This window comes from Neolamprologus multifasciatus, chromosome 9, assembly GCF_963576455.1.
Source record: "Neolamprologus multifasciatus chromosome 9, fNeoMul1.2, whole genome shotgun sequence".
Lineage (NCBI taxonomy): Eukaryota > Metazoa > Chordata > Actinopteri > Cichliformes > Cichlidae > Neolamprologus > Neolamprologus multifasciatus.
This window is the reverse complement of record NC_140447.1, coordinates 17593505-17614437: the sequence shown is the minus strand read 5'-3', so window position 1 is coordinate 17614437 and position 20933 is coordinate 17593505. Positions and strand designations below refer to the sequence as shown.

The 20933-nt window shown below is 39.8% G+C and overlaps 2 protein-coding genes and 1 non-coding gene across 4 annotated transcripts in view; all 3 read right to left on the bottom strand.

Moving 5' to 3' along the window:
- arfgef1 (ADP-ribosylation factor guanine nucleotide-exchange factor 1 (brefeldin A-inhibited)) overlaps window positions 1-2139 on the bottom strand; it is a 50970-nt gene extending 48831 nt beyond the window's left edge. Inside the window, exon 1 of one of the 2 annotated variants that reach the window (XM_085173444.1) lies at window positions 1801-2139. In XM_085173444.1, coding sequence (XP_085029570.1) covers window positions 1801-1924 — 124 coding nt within the window. In that variant the 5' untranslated portion in view covers window positions 1925-2139. The remainder of the gene's footprint in view (window positions 1-1800) is intronic. The other variant, XM_085173445.1, reaches the window with a different exon arrangement.
- A 540-nt stretch (window positions 2140-2679) lies between these two features.
- On the bottom strand, window positions 2680-20806 carry cpa6 (carboxypeptidase A6). The gene is made up of 11 exons (XM_085173452.1): window positions 20290-20806; window positions 17858-17933; window positions 13485-13609; window positions 10062-10176; window positions 9527-9628; window positions 9342-9446; window positions 7388-7498; window positions 6832-6922; window positions 5454-5656; window positions 5230-5314; window positions 2680-4966 (listed from the first exon to the last, which is right to left on the bottom strand). Exons 1-11 carry the CDS (start codon window positions 20403-20405, stop codon window positions 4752-4754), a joined length of 1344 nt encoding a protein of 447 aa, XP_085029578.1. The 5' UTR covers window positions 20406-20806; the 3' UTR covers window positions 2680-4751.
- On the bottom strand, window positions 11210-11282 carry trnaa-agc (transfer RNA alanine (anticodon AGC)). The gene has a single exon. It is a non-coding gene; the product is annotated as a tRNA-Ala (tRNA).
- Window positions 20807-20933: the final 127 nt, after the last annotated feature.

Sequence of the window (20933 nt, the reverse complement as noted above, 5' to 3'; positions counted from 1 at the left end):
AGAAGATTCACCGCCACTGACTGCTAAGTAGGATTCAGTGTTAACCAGCGATTTTTAAATCAGAATGACAACATATTGTAGTGAACAAATGTAGCTGCTAAAATGCTATATGCCAGCCAGTAACCATGGTGACTTTAATGGTTTATGAATAAACATAGCCCGTGTAAACTACACATGGTTTATGCTTGGTTTCTGTCTCACAGCTGTAATGTCTACATTTTAATCAAACCCTCGAGGTAAGCAGGAAAATCAGAAGCAAAGGACAATCAGTACCAACTGATGACATCCCCAGATCAAGTCCCTAAGCCCCCCAGATAAAGAAACAACACCGACTGTCTACTAATAACAGGAACAGAACCATGCAAATTGTGTACGTCTGCTTTAAGGCCATGCTACATAGAGCTTCCTATTCTGAATTAACACCATGTTACTGCTCTGTGCACAAAATGCTATATAATTCATGTGGGTGGTTTAGCTTCACAAAACAACACAGCAGAGTCTAAACAAATATGCTGCATGTATTTTGCCTATAGGCCACTACAAAAGCCTTCAGCAGCTGCACGTGTTGATAAAGGCAGCACTGTTGGGACAGGTAGGATGTTTGGCTGCTTCACAACAGGACTCTTTGTTTCTCTAGCTGTGTCATATTACTCACCAGGAAAAAAAACTAAACAAAAAAAAAAATCCTACCCTGCACGGAGCTCATTTTAACTCCAACATGAGAAAAAATATATGTTTTACGGGGTGAATTTCCTTGTTGTAAATAATGTTTTACAAAATTTACATTTACCACTAATTATCACCCCTAAGGTCATGTTTCCCAAGACACACTTGCTAGCAAACGTTAGTGAAGCTCACGCCTGTAGTAGAAGGTCAAACAGACGTGCAGTGACGTTCACTTCAAAATAAAAGCGCAGTTAATTAGATAGCACGCCGATCAATCTTGGGTTTATTGCGAAGAAACACGTTTATAAGAACAGGAAGTACCATTTATAATGTGTATTAATCATTAATAGGCTGTATTAAACGATGTTCCCTTTTGATTTGTATAAATCCTTCTAATTGTAATTTTAATTTTGTACTAACCGGAAATTATCTTCTCTCCACCCCTAGAAATGACACCATTCCTAGCATAAAGGTGCTACTGACAACTGTCAACCTCAAGCTTCTCGCCAAGTCGACTTCATTGTGTAGTTTTACAGAGAAGACAGGCCACCCGAGTAAAAAGGTTAATAAATAACAGATGTAATAAAATAAAATTTAAAAAAGTCTTCAGCTCTTCCTGTACTGACCGGGGCACGGCCACTTTGTACCAGGAAGACACGCAAACATCTCACCTTAATGGGGTGAAATCATGTAGTTTAGAGAAACACAGTTTACGCTCGACGAATATATGGAGTGTGCTTGTGTGTCAGGGTGATGACTAAAGAGAAACACAGCCTTAAACAACTTTGTTTCCCCTGTGATGTCCGGCCTGTGCACACATCGCTACTAGTTTCGCAGCATCGCTTCGGCGTTGCAAACACCCACCCCTCCTGCACCATTTCCGTGTTTTATACGGAATCATTTCCACGGAGCCTGTGCCACGTCAATTAAATGCATAGGTTTTACTGAAATCTTACGCAGGGCAATAAGACCGGAGTAAGAGCCAGCTTGTAATAAACGAAAAGCACACGGTGCCTAGTCAAACACTGCGACATTGTTGCAGGATAACCGGTTAATAAGTGAAAGGGTGCATGACGCGTCTAAATCAATGAGTCCAAGACAGCAACAACGTGACGCTAAAACAACACAACTCACCTAGTGCCACCTCGCAGGCTTTGCGCAATTGGGAATGGTGAGCCTTTTTCACCTCCTTGTCGGCCAGGATCTTTTCCAAAGCTCGTGTAAGGAACATGTTTTTCGTCTTTTTGCCCTCAAACATGTCGCACCGGAATTTGGAGCGAGGTGTGCCTGGTCCCAAGGGGGGCTGCAGCCTCCTCGAACAGAGATGTAATTCCTTTAGTAATGTCAGCCGCAGAGCCCCTAACAGACAAACATAAATAAACACAGAAGGTGGGGTAAATCCCTCAGATTGCCATTAACGACCTGCCTCCTGCGCCATGTTTGAGAGAGGAAACGACGTCACGTACGTTTGAGAACGGCCGCAGTGAGGCAGTAGGGAGTGAGGACGGACATGAGAGTGTCCCTGCACCCGAGCTGTGTCTGCACATTCATGTACACCTGAGATCCACGATTTGTTAGACCAAGACACAGTTTTTCTGTAGTTTTGGTTCTGTGCACCGCCGCTGAGGAGCAGATTTCATTTAAAGGGGTTTTACACAAAAATTGCATTAAATATTTAGTAATTAAAGCCATTTAAAAATAATATTTGCCAAGTTTCAGAATCTCAAAATTAATACATTTTCACTGGAATTTCACATTTGAGGCCCAAAGAGATTACAGCGCAGGTATTGTAGGTTATTATTGAACTGGGAACCTAAACAAACCCATAAGTGAGACAGGAAAAGCTTCAGTCGTGGCCAAATCAGTAGTCTGATGCACTGGGCACCTCATTTAATTGAAGTGTAAAGGCTCTCTATCTTGCTCTCTGCTCTGCTTCAGCCAAATACTGCAAGACTGATCAGACACAACTTCACAGAGCAAGTGGATAATGACCCAAAGCATACTGCAAAAGCAACCCAGGAGTTTCTCAAATCAAAGAAATGGGATGTTCTTTAAAGGCCAATTCAGTCACTTAATTTCCACCAAGAAGAGCTTTTTTTCTTTTTAGTTATCTAAGGCCAAACTGAATGCAGGAAGAACCACAAACAAGCAGCAGCTTGAGAGGAAACACAGTTTGCTGTCTTTTGTTGAATAAAACATAACTTTCCTCTGACATGACATGCACATGACCTACAGCAAACCTGTGCGTGGTATCCCTGTGGGCATTTTGTTAAACATTTTCATTGTAGTAAATATGTAGTAGCCTATGAAGGGATCATGATACAGTTAACTCAAACAGAACTGAAGTCGATCCTTTTGGGATTCTCAGTTAATCATAACGGACCCACTTAACTCTACATTTAGAAACAATACAGCGTAAATAGATCTGATTGTCATCCTTGTAAGGACCCACTGATTTTTTGGAGGAGGGGGTTAACACACTTTACTCGTGAATGAATGCAAATGTAGTTTTCTTTAAAGATTTCAGCAGAACTTAAAACCTTAAAAAAAAAAAGACAATTTCAAGTTGCTGCTTTTTGTTTTGCTCATGTATCAAATCAGTTCAGAAGTGATCGCAGGCTTAATTTTTGGTGGCAGAGCAATTTTAAATCTCTGCACATGGCAACTTATTTGTCTGTGGTTAATTTCCGTTATAATTTCCCAGTCAATTTAATCTTTATGGTATTTTGCTTATTGCCTTACCTCATACATAATTGTGCATATCCACACATTTAGATGGTGCTACACTTCATTTTACAGCCTTTAGCAGAGTGCAACACATCCAGGAAATCTGGCAATTTGACAACACAGATTTGGCAGTTGTGGGCGGTAAAGTTCACTTTCACTCGGATCGGACTGTCCCGCGTGTCAGTCCCACCGTTTCTGAATCCATAAATAAGAGCAGAGCTGCAGAATCTGCAGACTGGCTACGAAGAAACTAAAATAAGAGGCAGATGTTTGAATCGATCATTAAATGCTATTAGTTAAATCAAAAAAGGTCAGAACATTATTCATTATAAACATCTGCTGACTACAATGATGTTTATCATCAAACATGGCGACGAGTATGTGTGCAAAACACTGACAGAACATAAATGAGGGCTGAAAGCGTGACCTTTAACCTTCTTGTAGATGTTTGCATGAAAGCCATTAGGAATGAATTATTTCTAATGATGTCAGTTGCAGCCAGAGGCCAAACTAAATGAAAATAGGCCAAAACAAAATGTACACCTATAAAAGCGGACAAGCAGAAAGGCAAAGAAGACAGAAATTCAATTACAAAAAATATATTTTGTTTTATAAAACAACGTTTATTCAGGTCAGACACTTAACAAGATCTCATGATAAGAACATAGCCAAGCACAAGTAAACATTTCAGACACTGTCTTTTTCCATGCCTGAGTAATGACACAGTAAGCTGCTGAGGTCACAGGTCATTCTTTCTAAATGTTAGTCTGAACCAAATGAAAGAGAGAAAAAAAGATCTACACTGAAATTTATACATATGCTTTGTGCTCGTTTGTAACCACTTTGAGCATATTTATTATTAGTAATAAAGATTTTTACGCATTTTATGAAAATCTAGAGTGGCACTTGGTCAGAATATTTCCTAGAATAAAAAAAACAACCAGAATAAAAACAGGCTTAAAGATGTTGTTCTTTTTAACTTTTTAAACTTGTATTTAATAAAGCACATTTTTGAAGACATAAAAAACATTAGCTTTATCTTTACCATAAAAGTGCTGCTGTAGCATAACAAGTGATCGCATGACCACTATTCACTGTAAAAAATAAACTTTTTTTTAAAAGATGCATTACTTAAAAGATCCTGTAGGGTTCAAGTGTTTTTTTTTTAATGTTTGGATTGTTTGCACACAAACATACATCACCATCAGCTGTTATCAGAAAAAGGAGAATAAGATGAACGACAAATTCAAATTCACGCTCTGAGGATCTTTGTCGGTTCGTCGCTTGATAACATCTGAGCGGAATATGAAATCTCAGGAAAATATTAGGTGCTAAGATAGGTAAGTCGGAGGGTGTGGTCATATATATGGAAATTTCTCCCTATCTGTCTTGCACTTCTTCAGCACTCCTGATGCGATGGCTTTCACGGCTCTCATAGTCTCAGTGCAGGTTGGCTTTATTAGGGATTCGGGCAGAAGGAAACCAAAATATCCCGTATCCCTCAACTCAAATGCAAATGCGTAGGGGATCCCGTTCCTGTATGCCCAGTCGATAGAGCTTCCTGAGCTGACATCTGTAAGGAAGTGCAAAATAGACAAGGGTAAGGGAAGCTTAAAACAGGAATACCTTAAGTTAAGTAGCTTTGATTTTAAAGCGTTCCATTTCTGTTGCTGCAGGTGAGCGTTTAGATATCGCTCCTCTCTAGAGCAACATTCAAAGCAACTCTGAATTGATCTTGTATAATTAGAAAACTGGCATTTTTCTCCTAAGTTTAAAATGAATAACAGCTCATTTCCATTGCCAGAGCGCAATATTAGAAGGATTCGAGGAACTCACACAGAGTTGTGGAGGCAGGTCCGTATCTGTACTTCACGCCATAGGCAGAGTACAAGGCTGTCACTGCATTGTGAGCTGCTGACTCCTGGATGCATGAAAGCAGAAGGCCAGCTCATCTCACATACTGCATTTCTTTAACACTATCAAAGGATCTGTACTAAGCAGCTCTCTCAGATTAATTAAAAAAATAAAACTCACTGAGTGTTAATCAATAGATATCTTACCACACAGTTGAAGTTGGGGATTGTGGCATACTTGTAGGAATATGGGTAAAGCAGCATTTGTGCATAGGCATGAATGGATATGTATGCTTCCACGCGTTTCTTGTGCTTGCGCAGGAACTTAGCGACAGCTTTGACTTCAGGTTCAGATTCTGGGAAGGGACCGCAATACGTGTCATCGCACGGATGAGAAGAGGCACCTTCATCTGGGAAAGCAAAGGGAGAAAGGATGAAACCACGTCATCATATCTTCTAATCATACCAGGATACTTTAAGTGGCACCCTTAATCCAGCAACAGTGACCAAGCAGTAAGTGTAAAGAAATGGAAGTAGAGCAGTAGTTCGCATTGTTGGCACAAACTTTCCTGCGGTGTTGCTGCGTGGAGCGTGTGTGCATTCCCCCCACAGTTCAAAGATAAGTGTGTTAGGTTGATAGGTGATTCTAAATCAGCCACACGTGTGGCCATGTGAGAGGGAAAAAAGAGCTTTAGAGAGCATTAAGAGCACAGAATAAAGTGCTGTGTGAATCTATGTAAATGGATGAATTTATTTGTTGTGTAAAGCTCTTTGAGTGGTCAGTAAGACTGGAAAAGTCTAGAAAACCAAATGCCAGCGTGAAGGGGAACTAATAAAGACACAGACTGAAATATGATCACATTATAATCCTTTACAGACGACCTTATTTCACTCACCTTGAGCCAAAAAAGTAAAGAGAAAAGCATCTGAACACATGCTGGTTTTAATTAAAGCCGTATTTTTAAAACTATGTAGTAAAAAGGGCTTCTAAGGTGACTAGTATAAGTCTGTGTTTGTTACTTTAGAAATTATGGGAGAAAAAAAGGCATATTTCAAAGTTTATTTCAGGGATACTTTTTCTAAGGCTCAATTATCATGATGTACATTTACACTTGAAAGTCCTTCTTACATATATCTATAAATAGCAGAGGCAAATGAAAAACCATGAATTTCAGTCAGACTGAATACTATCTTTGGGCTCACTCTGTCCTGTTTAATGCCTTTTTACAGCAGTCCATTACTGACTCATCAAATAGACTATAATTCATTTAATTATGGTACATTTCTCACACCATTTCCAGACTTTTATCATATATTTTGCACATATTCTCAAACTGTCATATGCCAGGACTCTAAATGCTGTGAATTCATGACCGAGCGTTCCCTTGAAGAGATGTTCTTCATCAGGTATAAAGAAATCTTCCACTCCTGTGTGTCTGTATGTATCACAAAAAAACTTTATTCTATTCAGCGTATGTCCTCACCCTCTAGAGAATAAATGAGAACAAATGGATGTAGTTGTTCCTACGCACATAGGGGCACATATATACTCTTAGTCAGATTTGTCAGGTGTTATTTTACCTACCACACCATTTTACTTTCCAGTTTCTGTTAGCGTCCACTCCCCTGCAGTGGAACTTGTGATTTTTGGACCGTGTCTTTCTCCAGAACCGATCCTGCAGGAAAAAAACAACAACAACAAAAAAAAAAACACGTTCTTGTCCACTGGCAGTAAAACACATCTGAACAACCGGTGTGACACAAATATCCAGCTCATTCAGCTCTAGTGGGTTAATTGCTTAACAAAAGTTATGGGAACAGGTTCATTTTTCCTGCATGCAGCAAAAAATATAGACAATTAAACATAAATTAAGCAGCATAATAACATGTAATAACATGTAATAACATAAATCACATTATTATTTCTCCTGTTTTCACGTAGACACTTTTTCTTTCTTTAAAATTATTCTACAATCTATAGGTGGAAAAAAACAAGCTTCCAGCTTCCCTTCTTTGCCTTGTTTTTAGCAAGTAATCCAAAAAATGCAATAAAATGTATATGTAAAATGTGCTTCCCCTCTAAGAAAAGCTTCCTCTCAAAAATGTACATATAGTAAGACCAGCAGAAAAGCCTACAGTACCGTAGTCCAGCTGAAACGATAGCCATCCACATTAAAGACAGGCATGATGTAGAAGTTGAGCTGGTTCAGTAGTCTTGTCATCACAGAGTCATATTGGTATGAGCTGATAGCCTGTAATAATAATATAATGTAAGTCCAGTGTAATTATAAAACATACTCAACTGAAGAGGCAACCTGCATGAGACGGTACTTGCAGCCCCTTCTGGTTGCACTGATAGCCCAGCTCTCTCAGGGTATTTGCTGTGTCTCCCAGCACAGTCTCAATGTGGAGAAGATACCAGGAGAGCTGGACAGGGCGGTGGAAGGACATCAGGATTAGTAACTGCTCCTTTGGGCCGAGAGGGGCACTGCCAACGCCTCACAAAATGACTTCCACATGCATGTATCTGACCAAATTTTGAGATTCAAACTCCATGAAACTTATAAGGATGCTTGATTGGCATTTGCCAGAGCAGCCTTACAGTAAGCACATCTTAGAGATGCCTCAATTTGTCTGTGTTTGCCTGTCTGTGACTACCACCTGCAAACTTGTTCTCTTTTTGGGGCGTTTTCTTTTCCAAAATTCTGGAAAAAAAAAAAGATGTCCACACTTTTCCCCCCCAGTGACCCTAATCCTCTTTTGTGAATGCACCATTCTGGAGGAGCCGGATTACCTGTGCAAGCAGAATGGGCTGCAGGTACTGTCTCATGCTACCATTAGTGGCAGGGACGCTAGCAAAAAGCAAGATTGGAGAAAAATCAGTCATTAGGGATAAGGTAGTTTGTGAATACCACCTGCATACTCGTTCTTTTTTGGGGGGTGGTCTTTGTTTTTGCCTCTCCGGTGGACTCGTTGTCACTTTCATTTGCATGAAAGCAACTGAAATTGATTCACAAAGGTTTCAGCAGCCTGACTGCATAGATTGATATTCCTGAAATTTAAATGACTTTATGTTACACTGTGATGATCAAGTGTTCCTTTAATTATTTCTGAGCAGTGTATCATTTTTATATTGTATTCAGGCTCATTATCTATTGTACATTCAAACAACTGAGTCTGACAGCATAAGAGGATTGGAGCTATGAGACCTGGGCACTGGGCTAATGCTGCTTATACCTGCCTTTTAACCAGACTGAGGCCAAGGTTAATGTGCTTAAGGCTTGAACAAAGATGGCACCCTGACCTCCAGTGGCCTCCCTCTGTCACTACAGCACAGCACATTTGTATTTCCGTTCATCATGAGTCCATTTAAGGTGAAACAGTCATGTATTTGACTTTTGCCTTTCTAGAAATTTGAACTGAACCATCATACCGGAGAATGTCAGTGCAACAAATCATTGTTCTGTGAACGGTAAGGTTCAGTGTAATACAGTTTTTACTAGCTCATGTTTAAGCAGTTATTTACACCTCAAAATAAGAGGATTTTAAAACAGCTGGTTTTAATGCACCTCACAGGTAACATTATAAATCAAAAAACACCCAAAACAATCCTTTGGAATTCACTTGAAGTCAGCGCTCTAGCTTTACAGATAACAGATTTTCCTTTAATTTTCTTTACTTTATGGCACTTATTGTGCTGGATCGTGTTGAAAATCCCACTCATCTGGCATTTAAGCATTATAAAATGAGCCATTAAATGTTCTTGCAGTTAATGTCTGGCTCTGGTCTGGTACCGTCCTCACTTCAGAGAGCACGGAGACTTTAAGGGTGCAAAGGAACTTGCGTAAATGCCTGTGTTATTTCCAGCATTTTAGCTGTAAAGTATTTTCTTAAGTATTTGGATAGCTGTAAATGACAAGTGAACAGATGTTGGCGCTTTGATGAAGAGACCATATGTCACAGATAGCCTGAATGATGATCTACAGCAGGCAATCAGTGGGATATACGTTGTGTTCCTGTCAAGGCATTTTTCGCGCATACATCAAAGAAAGAAAATTGTAAAAATTAAAAGCAATCTGCAGACTTTATAAGCACCTCTTTGACAAACCACTGGCAGAAGGCAGGTCCTATCCACTCTCTGGCGTGAACACCACAGTCGATCCACACAGCTCTCTTCTGGAGACGACGTTTCTTTCCTAGCTGACGGGACACGAGCATTTTTAGCTTTAGATTAGGACAAGACAGTGTGTTTCTTAGTTTTAATGTGCCTCCTCTCCTACCTGAAGCACATAAAGCGGTCTTCCTTCATATGACTTCCCAACAGAGAACACGTCAACCAGATTGGGGTGGGTTGTGTTCATCATAAACATCCAGCTCTGGATCTGAGGGACAGGAAATAGCGTAGGGAAGTGGATCTTAAAAGACTTGTTTACATAATTTTCAGAAGTAATTGCTATGCATTATTGCACATCTGTGTGCTTTGTAAACGTGTGTTGTACAGTGAGGGAGAGGATAAAAGCTCAAAGGACAAAAGATTTGTCCTCTGAACTATGCTGTTTCATAGGGCTTGAAAGATTTGCAAACCAGGAGCCTGATCAACCTGGGAAAATAAACACTCTAAAGCTGTGAAGTGTCTGAAGTGGAGTGCACGTCTCGGTGTGTGAAAGCGCGAGGCCGTGGGAAAGACACATGTGGAACTGTGTAATTGAAAGAAAGCACCCTTCGAGAGGTTTTCTGTTTACCTTGTGGGTGCAATAGATTAGAGAGCAGAGGGGAATGAGAGATAGGTAGGTAGATGTTGGGCTTCATGTCTACCTCTTCCAGAGAGTGGTAAACCTCGTAGTCATACTGAGCCTCTGACCTCCGCTTGCGAGAGGAGCGATATCCCGTCTGCTTTTCAATTTCCTTCTGTAGATTGGAGATAAATACCCTGCGTGAATGAAAGAGAGTGAAGCAGACAAACATGGTACACATTATAACCACTGTAGCATGTTTCCCATCGGCACATTTGGTACTTTGACTGTATGGTGTATGGTTTATTAGACAGTTAATACAAAGATAGAGGAGGGTGTGAACTAGCCAAAGGGAAACATAAGTAATGTAATCTAAAGAATACAGAAACAGAGCTGCCTTACATCTCATTGTGCAGCTAATGTGTGGAGATTCATATCATGAAGCACTGGGGAGCATTTTACTGTAAGTGATGAGTCACTACACTTTAAATTTCCATTCAAATTCAGTCCAAATAGGAGGCTGGGATTTAGAGATTGCAATTCTGTAAAATGGGAGAAGTTCAGAGCTCAGCTCAAAAGTTTAGAAGCCCCAATTCCAAAAAAGTTGGAATGCCATGTAAACAGAATGCAATGCTTTGTAAATCTTATAAACCCACATTTATTCACAATAGAACACAGAAAAAATACAAAATATTCTATTGATAAAATGCAATTTTAATTAAAAGAAAATAAGATAATTTTAATTTGATGGCAGAAACAGGTCTCAAAACAGTTGGACTGGTGGGGGAAACAAAAGGCTGTCAAAACCAGCGGTGCTAAAAAGAAACAAGTGAAGGGACATTTTGAAACTAATTAGGTTAACCATCGTTAATATGATGGGTCAAAAAAGACCATTTTAGAGAGGCAGTATCTCATCATCTATAGTTGATGATAAATTATTATCATATATTTTGGAGAAATCTCTGTGCGTAAAGGACAAAGCCAAAAACATGGTAAATGGACTGATAGTTATATAGCGCATTTTTATTCTCCTGGAGTACTCAAAGCGCTCTATACAACATGCCACATTCACCCAAGCACGGTCTTCTCTGCTTTTAAGTGCTTACTAACTACCATTCACTCTGCGACGGCTGAATCGGAGAGCAACTCTGGTTAAATATCTTGCCCAAGGATATTTGGGGTCCGATGACCTACTCGACCTCCTGAGCTACAGCCACCCCAAAATGATAGTGGAGAATGCGGGCATCGATCCCGCTACCTCTCGCATGCTAAGCGAGCGCTCTACCATTTGAGCTAATTCCCCGCTAAGCCTGAGCTAACTCCGCTGTCATATCAGGTTCTCAGGCAACACTGCATTTAAAACAGGTATGATTAATATGTCATGGAAATCACTGCACGAGATCAGGAACACTTCCAGATATCACTGTACACACGGTTTCCCGTGACATCCACAAATGGGGGTTAAAGCGCTATCACACAAGCCACATGTAAACATGATCCAGAAACACTGCCATCTACTCTGGGCTCATTTAAGATAGATAGATAGATATCCATAATCATATACTGTGCATGCTGCCGTTGTATATAGTGTATTATCTTACTTATTTTTTATTTGTACTTTATTTGTATTTTTTCTTCTGATATTTTTCGGTCTGATATCTGTACCTGAGCTGAGGTAACGCAAACATTTCCCCGTCGTGGGATCAATAAAGTCTAATCTTATCTTATCTTATAGAGATGATAGATCTACAATGCTAAATTGCATACTCCATCTTACCTGCAGTCCAGACCATTTACTGACACGTCATGAAATGAAAAATAAAACAAAGAAGACAGAAGACTGTTGAGCAGCTAGAATCCAAGGATCTCATATGAGACAGCAATTGGACAACATTTGTCTCCCCAAAGTCCAGCAGCTGGTCTCATCAGTTCCCACAGTCCCCCACATTTACAGACAGCTATTAAAAGAAAAGGGGGTGCTTCAAAGTGGCAAACATGGCCCTGTCCCAACTTTTTGAAATGTGTTGCTGTCATCAAACTCAAAATGACCTTACTGTTTCTTAAAATAGTGCATTTGAGTTTAAATATTTGACATCTTTTCTGTTTTTATTGTGAATAAAATATGTGTTTACCAGATTTGTAAATTACATTCAGTTTTTATTTACATTTTACATGTCTGCATGTTTTTTTCAAATTGGGGTTGTACATTTTGAAATGCATCGTATAATTTCAGTTATTTCTTCTAGACTAAACTAACCTTACATATCCACAACCATGTCGGTTGTGGATATGTAAGCTTCTGAAGGGACTAAATCTGTATAGATCTTGCACCATGTCTGTTGTTGGCTTGTCAGGGGGTTGGACTGTACATGGAACAAATAACACAGGTGATTAGTGACAAAAGTAATTTTTGATCAAATTACCAGGATGCAGGAAAACACATTTCACATTTGGATGCAAACTAATGATAAGCGGGTCTGTATGAGTTTGTCTTTTAATTTTGCTTCTCTCATCTGTTGTTGCCTGTAGAGATAATATCTTTGCATATACAAATACCTGATAAATTGTGTCCCTGTTGACTGCACTACCGCTGTGAATGAAGCACACAGGTATTTGGGGGTGCTGGGATGAGGCAGTAAATCAGGACTCCTGGTTTTATTGTTGACTCGTTGATGAGACCATGCATATAATTAAGGTCACCCTCTCTCATCTCTTGCAACATCTAAACCAGTTTTCCACCTCATCAATCTCCCTGCTGGTAGGAAGAATCATAGCAGTTATGCTATACTCTTTATGAATTACAAAATATGGTGTAATTGAGGTTAAACCACAGTTATAAGCATCATTACCTGTACACATACGATCCTTCTTCACCTCCCACCTGAGTCTAAAGCACATCATGTGATCTTTTTCAAAGCTTTTTTTATAGCAGGTACGTACTAAAATACATTTCCTCATAACGTCCTTCTATAACAGTTTCTATCCACAACTCCTTTAATGATGCTAAAAATTGGATCATTATCCTGTGAATATACTGAGATGAACAAAATGAAACCCCTAACCACCCACCAAAGCCTGTCCCCCCCGCCGCGTAAACCATTTTGTGAAAAATCCTCAATCAGTCAACAGACAGTGGAAAAAAAAATTCTCCTCTGCACTTCAATTCCTCCCCGAGGACTGAGATGACAATGGAATTTTTTCTAGCTGTGGCTGCTTTGATAAAACTCCATCATTTCAGCGCTAATTTTGATGAGGGATGGTGTCGAGAGATGAAAGCGTTGCTTTTTGGAGCAGATTGATAGAGTGTCTCTGATGTACGTGTGTGTGTGTCCCAGCTTTGTGGAAATATGAGGGCCTTTGCGTGCAAACTATGGCCTACTCTGCATGTGCAAATCACATATTCTGTTATGAGAAAGCTGAGTAAATACAACAACCTTTGGATAACAGATGTGTCAAAGGGTGCATGCATGAGAGTAAATATGAGTGTCCATGCTTTTATACTTACTGATAATCAATATTTTCCCGCTTTAAGCGTGCGTGTAAGCCTTGCGTGTCGTTACGTTTCACGTGGACATCCACTGTGGCATTGTGACAGATTAGAGAAGCACTGTTGGGCTGCCAGAAATCCACCTAATGGAACACAGTGAACATATTAGGGTGACAGTGACAGAAACACCCAGCAACGTTCTTACACTGTGAAAGTGTTCTTGGGCAAAAACAGCCTCACTGAAATGACAGTTTTATCTAAAAAAGTATCAAATTTAATTCATGAAATTTTCCATGCAGCCCTGCTTATCGATAGAAACTTTCCCATGAAAGGTGCCAGGAGTGCTAAAGAGTGAACAAACTCTGTTAGCTGACCGGTTACTATAGTTGAGCATACTGTATGTCGGCTATCACAGTTATTATCACCCAACTTTAATGGGATTAATTTCATTTCTTTGATAAAAACAAATATTTTTTAGTTTGTGTGTGTGTAATGCCGTCTACCCAAAGAAACTCACCAGAAACTGGACTTGCACTTACACAGCACAGCTTTAGGATTTTTAAGACCGATACCAATGCCGATATTTGGTGGATATGTCAGGGGTTATACTCATAACATAAACAGATTTTCCTGACATTTGTTGTGTGTAAATATTTATGAGTCCTTACTGAGATACTATGACAATGCAGTTTTAAAATAATCTTGTTCTACTTTACCAACAACTCGTGGATTACTCATTTATGCTCAGGACGATCGATCAGCTAGTTGTTGTGTTTGTGGTGCTCCAAACACGTGCTGGACAAACTAATCAATCAATATATTGGACCGCATTCAGGCTTCATAATATTGTGCTCTTCTAACCTAACTAATCATTCAAAGCACTTTACTACAAACCATATTCACTCATTCATACTTTATTCTACACCTTTAAACACTTTCTATCAAATGCAAGCACACACACGCACACAGTTTTATTAAGACCCAAACAGGGAACCATTCCTACTTCTGTGATCAAGCAAATTTGGGGAATGATTCAATGGAGCAAAAACCGATGCACAATCCAGAGTAAATAAACCTCACTTGGCTTTCTCCTCTACTGTATGGCCTCAAATATCTTTGATAACAAGGTCTTTCAGTACTTATCCCGATGTGATAGCCTGAGTCCTAACAGCCAGATATCCTTGCCAACCAAATAAACAAATAATAAACCACATAGTAAATAGCAGTAAAACAGTGGAAAAAAGCAGAGAAGACGAGAATTTAAAAGGATTTAAAACAAACAGGAAGCAACTGATCTACCAGTAAAAGCACTGCAGTCACTGTAAAGAGATTGCTGTTTCTATGTTTGCTGATGTGTACGCCCTCAGCTGGCTTTCATTTTCTGCATGGGGGCAAAACATGCACACGCTTGTTAATGTGTCAATTGGTTTAATGCTTTACAGAATGCATACCAGAATAATTTAACTACGTTTAGAGCCAGAAGGGTCAAATACCCTCAGCTGGAATGCATGGTGCCCCTGAGTGTGAACCCCTCTCTATTCCTGCACTTTTATGGTGTTTCCAAATGGTTAAGCACCCCAAATGTTTCAGCACGGCTCGTCTTTTAGCAAAACAAATCCAAAACACATATGCCAGAAGGCACTCAAATGTCCCTGATCAGATAATACAATTCCTTAAGTTAACATTTTATAGCTGTATTTATGTGCCTCAAAGAGGCATTCTTCATCTGCCTTATAAATCTTTTATCTCTTGATTGTTTATTTGCAGCGTAGCCATAAATTGGATTTGTTTTGTTTTGGTTGATGTAGCACAGACACGGGCAGAACAAGAAAGAAAAAGTTACGGTTCAATAAAAAAGGAGCTGGCTCCCCTTAGGCCAGATGAGGTGAAATCAAGTAAATGAAATCAAGTTGGCCAAGGTAGATTTAATATAAGAATGCCAACAGTGCTAACGGGGCTGTCTAAATCTGTTTGGAGGTCAGTCATACCTGGAGCAAATCAATATTTATTCTGGAAACCTGTAAGGCCCACATGGATTGTGACAGTTTTATCCTCAAATTCAGCAACAGCTTGTTAACAAAGACTGTCTCTCCTGCTGTGGAAAAGAGATTTTCCACTTATGATGATGTCATCTATAGGAAAACGCTGAAAGTTCTCTACAAACATATAAAATAATTTCAATATGACAGGAATATCAGTTTCATATTAGCCTGTGGATGTCTCAAACAAATCTAACATGAGCCCCAAAAGAAACCGAAGCTAATTCTTTTTTGTAGCTCCCATCAAGGCCCTGAATGTTTCTGTTTATCTCAGTTTAGTCTCGGCTGTTACAGCTGGAACTGTTAGCGCTTTACTCTATCCGTTGCTTGGAAGGAAAACTATCAGTAACCACGTAAAGCCCGTGTTTTCATGCAAAGCTATCATAAGTGTAATACCCATTTCCATCTCCTCAGTTCTAAAGGGTTTCTGGCTTTTTCTTATGTAAAAATAAACTAAATGTTCTCGAGCTTTAAATAGTTGGTCAGAGGACAAAAGCAATATGAGAGAATTAACTTTAAGAGCTTGTTCTTGACTTTTTTTTTTATATATATATATGTTTTTTTTTTAAACATTTTAGAGAGGAAAGAAATCCTTAGTTGAAGACACTGCCAAGCTTTTTCCAAAATGAGGAGCCCAGGTAAAAGGAGATCTCTAAAAAATGATGCTATTTTGTCGGTGATGCGTCCGATTTTTGACTCACCTGCACCCTGAAGTGTATTTGACCTCATGCCTACCCTGAAAATGAAAAGTTTGACTTGACACTGGAGGCATGGCAGTGTGAACAAGCTACTGAAAACACATGTCCACAGCTGTCCAAACAGTGGCTGCTGCACTGCTTTGGTTGGGTGGCCTTGAAGCACCCTGTCCACTGCCCATTCATACAGAAAACTAAAGCCCGACCAGGACCCTGGCTCTCTCTTAGTGTCGCTCCCTACAAATCAAAAAGCATTTACTAAGTACTTCTCTGGTTTTTGGTCTCTCTTCAATCCTTTTTCTGTTTTGGGCCATACTGGCCTGGCGTTCCTGGACCACTTGCGGTGAATGGTATACCAAAGAAAGCTAAAACTGACCACACTGTCTGAAAACCAGGATTTTAGAACCACCAAGGCTCGATTTTTTTAAATGAACTCTACAGTTATTATTTCTACAAGCAGACTTTCAAGGTAATTATTCTGTAATAGCAAACCTGTCAAACAAAATAACCCTCAGATTGTACATCTGTGAATATATGAACATAATTAGCCATGGGAAAAAGGTGCACCCAGTCTCCCGTTTTTAGTCTTAAATTTAAGTGTATTTTTGACCTTTTGACAGCTGTTAGAAGGGACAAAGTGTTATTATTCCTTCCCAACTCCACATTTGCCACCTTTGACTCTATTAGAGATCCTGGACCTTGATGCAGTTGATCCACTGTCTGAAACAAGCTCCCTGCCTTCTCGCTGTAAACTAACTTTCTTCTAATCTCTCACTAACTGTGCCCGAGGATGGCCGTATTAACGACACCCACTCTCACTGACATCAGCGAGAGACAGAAGAGAAAACTGATGAAACTGAACATTTGGCTCACATATTACTTACAAATACTTTGACCTCATTATTTGAAACCATATTTAATATGAAGATCCACCATTCTAACAAGCCATATATTCCAGAAAATAAGGATAATAGATCCGCTTTATGTTCCTGCTCACAGAGGATGACTGGATCACTGTATTTCTCTTTGTAAGTCTTAATCTTACAAAATAGAGAGTCCTGATATGAATTATGAATTTGCAAACAATTTAGCTTTGCATTAGCAAACTAAAACAATGTATAATGAAGGCCATGCTGTTTCTGAGGCTGATGGGTAATTACTTCCAAATGAATATGGGAAAAGAAGCAAGGGCTGTTGTGTCCTGCGGGGGTTCCCCCCTGTAATTTCAGTATCTTTGAAACACATGTTCATTTAGTATTTAAGCTGTGAGACATCCAGGCGTTTGACCCAATATGACAAACTCCTTTGTATTTCATCCAATTTTCTTTTGGTGTTTCATATTAAAAATGATTGCCGAGTGTCTCGCTGACAGTATCTCAGTCTCTCAGATTGCAAATGCGTCCTGACTGTGACAGATGAACACACTCGATTGCTTTCTGCCTCACTGAAACTGTGACATCGCCTTGTCGCCCCACCATCCCACCGGCATTGGGGCTAACGGCTTGTCTGTGGCCGATGTTCAGCTGTCAGACATTCATGTGGGCTGAATAATAACATATATTAAACTTTTAACATGTTAAAAGTATCACATCACATAAATATATAGCACCTAGAAATGGATATAAAAGGTGTACATGAAAAAAAATAAAGTGCCAACCTTCATGTGTCTGAGAATTTCTTTTAGGGTTCGGACCTCCTCATCATTACTCGGCGTGATCTTGAAGACCTTATCACTGTGAAGAAAAAAGCTTTTGTAAGCACTTTTTTTTAAGCATCCTAAAGTTTTTTTATGGCTCTGTAACAGGTCTTTGATCCATTTTTTTTTTGTTTTGGAAAAAACACATAATTTAAAAAACATCTGGGCCATTATGTCAGGTAATGAAACTGGCTTTTGTGCCAATAGAAGAGGACACTTCTAAAAGCAGCATAGATTTTAGATGGGGCGAAATGGGTGGGTCCTTTTTCAGTATAGATAACAAGGATCAGACCCCAGCCAAACAATCTGTCTGAGGTGTCATTAAAGGATTATATTTCATCGTTTCCAGCTCTGCAGGTTGCACCTGGAACGAGTCCCTGGCAGCCCTCATACAGTAGCAGCGGCAGCTGCTTCACATTTTCATACTGAAAATCAGAACATCTTGTAAATATGGACTGATGTCATGTATTTACCATTTAAGCATAGTACAATGATCTTTTGTTTCTAAATTAGAAGTAGCAATTAGTTTAATGCATTTGCCTACTTTTAAAAATATAGTTAAACCCTTTTTCCAGTTGTGTAATTTTAGATAAATCCACACAGATAAAACTACAGATAGATGTTTAACAATGAGATTTATCTTACTAGAATTAATGGACTCAATGAGATTTAAAACAAAACCCAAGTGAACTTAAGAAACAAGAATACATTTGACTGCAAAAAAAGTTAAAAATTACCCCACCAAGACAGCAATCATTACACCCCCATACAATTCTTGACATGTTCACAGATAATGGAATAAAAAACTGTAACCCCGCGAACCCTGTGAGTGCTCCTAACCCAGTCTGCAAACCTCGTTTTTATGCCTGGCAGCAAAACCAAGGCTCTCTTTTTTCTCAATGTGAATCTTACATCATGTTGCTATTAAATCTGCAGATCACTTTACCTTAAAGTTAACATGCCGGCAGTATTTTCATTACATTCTCTTTACGATAGGCTTTATTTTATCTGCAGAGAAACCTGTCTGTTTGCCTGGTTTTCGCACTTTTCCACCTTCTCTTTGAGCATCTTCGTCTTTCACTTCTTTCAAAAGTCTTTTAATGGTTTGTCACACAGGAAGTTGGGCCCCCCCTAAACAAAGGTGGCAGTAGGCCATTCTAAAGGTCTGAGCAACAAAGGCGCCTGGGTGTCCCACATGAGTGACCGCCCCATTTCACGCTGCTAAAAAAAAAAAGAAACCCAGCCCGTTTCCACGAAAAGAGCAATGACAGAAGACATACTGAAACACAGTTCCTGAAACATCAGAGTAACATGCGTTTAGAAGAAGGTTCACAGGACTTTGTTTACACCATGCTTATATTACTGTACCAAAGACAGCCTTTAGCATCCTAATACTTTTTAGGCCAAATCATTCCTTCATGTTTTAATGATTCTCAAAGCTGACAGCCTGTTTTTGTTACAAAGCTGAACTGGCAAAGACATTTTGCTTTGTTTCTACCAGCTACGGGGTTAAAGCTGTCCTTAAGTTGTCAGTCTGTTGATTCTCACAGCAGAACCCTTTCTGGGATGGAAGCAATTTGTTTTTAAGACGCTCAGGCCCTTAAACCGAAAAGCTCTCAGTAGTATTTTATATTTAAACAAACTACCCTGAGCCTTCCTCCATTTGGAGAATCCAAATTCCAGTGTCTGATAATGCTCTGTTGATGAATTACATGATATTAAATGAAAAGTTTGGAAGAGGAGGCTTCCAGCTGTGATAACCTCCCTTTTCTATATGATACCAAAACATAAGCCCTAGAGGAAATATCTCGCTGTCCAAGTGCTCCCCAAATTTTTAATCTGGGGTCAAACAGTGATTTTAGTAATTTAGGCGATGGGGTGCTTTGCCTGCATTCAGTCACATGAACCTGCAGACAGACTGATAAACCAAGACCTTTGATTGAAAAAAAAACCAAGCCTCATAGCATTAGTACTAGAAAAACATTGCGCTGAAAGCCAGTGCAGCTTCAAGAATCCCCACTGTCATCTGTGCTGTATTTTGAGTAATCTGGACACAACAGACAGTCTTATACAAATGCCATCAGTCAACAAGAACACTCTGGGAAAAACTTAGAGCAAACTTAAACATGGTATTATGTCTCAAACGGGAAACATGGATTGTGGAGATGGCGAGCACAAAGGCTGTCTTTGTTCAGTCTCTCGTAAGATAAATGGTAGTGTCTGCAGACGACTTGTCAAAGTGCGCCTTTCCTTCACTCTAAACACTTCTGTCTCCCTCTCAGTGTTTACGTGAATAGGGATCCCAGTAGCCTCAGAAATGAATGGGGGGGGGGGGGGGGGGGGGGGAGAGAGAGAGAGAGAGAGAGAGAGAGAGAGAGAGACATTTCACTCACCCTGCGTAGCGGTTGTTGTAGAGATAGCCGAGGACGGGACACAGCACGTTATTGCAGATTATCACACAAGTCAGTACAACCGATGCGCGAAATGCTCCCATGTGGTCCGGTGGCATTTCTGATCAAAGACGGAGACACTCTGAAGGATGCAAATAAACTAAAAGAAAAATGGAAACTTGATGATTCTCGGTTCAGCCCACCACCATCAGCAACAGCAGCAGCAGATTGGCAAAGTCGCGTATTGGCTTGCACTCTCGTTTAGTTCTTCCACTGACGGGAAAGGTGCAAAAAGTCAGTCCACTGACACGAGAGATACTTTATCAACTCTTTGAAGCTCTGGAGGGAATTGCAGGGTAGCAGCTCTTTTTAAAATGAGGAGGACCTGAATCGCGTGGCTCCGGTGTGGGCGAAGCCGGTAACTGGATCCCTCTCCGGTGCGTAATGTGCTCTGAGAGGATAATGAGCTTTAATGCCAGCCGTTAACCTGCGTCCGCCTCAGGTTATTTTTTTTAAAGGAGATTTATATATGTTTTATTTTTTAAGTAATGCATAAAGTTCTGATTGAATTCACCTCTAAACTTTAAGAGAAACTTTCTTCCAGTGTGTTCAGCTCAGGTGCTTTTTTGGTGCCGATTAAACATCCT

Bases quoted from the DNA above. Each gene is read 5' to 3' on its own strand.
- cpa6 (XM_085173452.1), bottom strand. From the start codon at position 20,405: ATGCCACCGGACCACATGGGAGCATTTCGCGCATCGGTTGTACTGACT. The intron at 10,177-13,484 runs GTAAGTATAAAA...TCATTCACGCAG, and splicing joins CGGGAAAATATTGATTATCA to GGTATTTATCTCCAATCTAC. The intron at 7,499-9,341 runs GTGCTTATAAAG...TTATTATTACAG, and splicing joins GCCAGTGGTTTGTCAAAGAG to GCTATCAGCTCATACCAATA.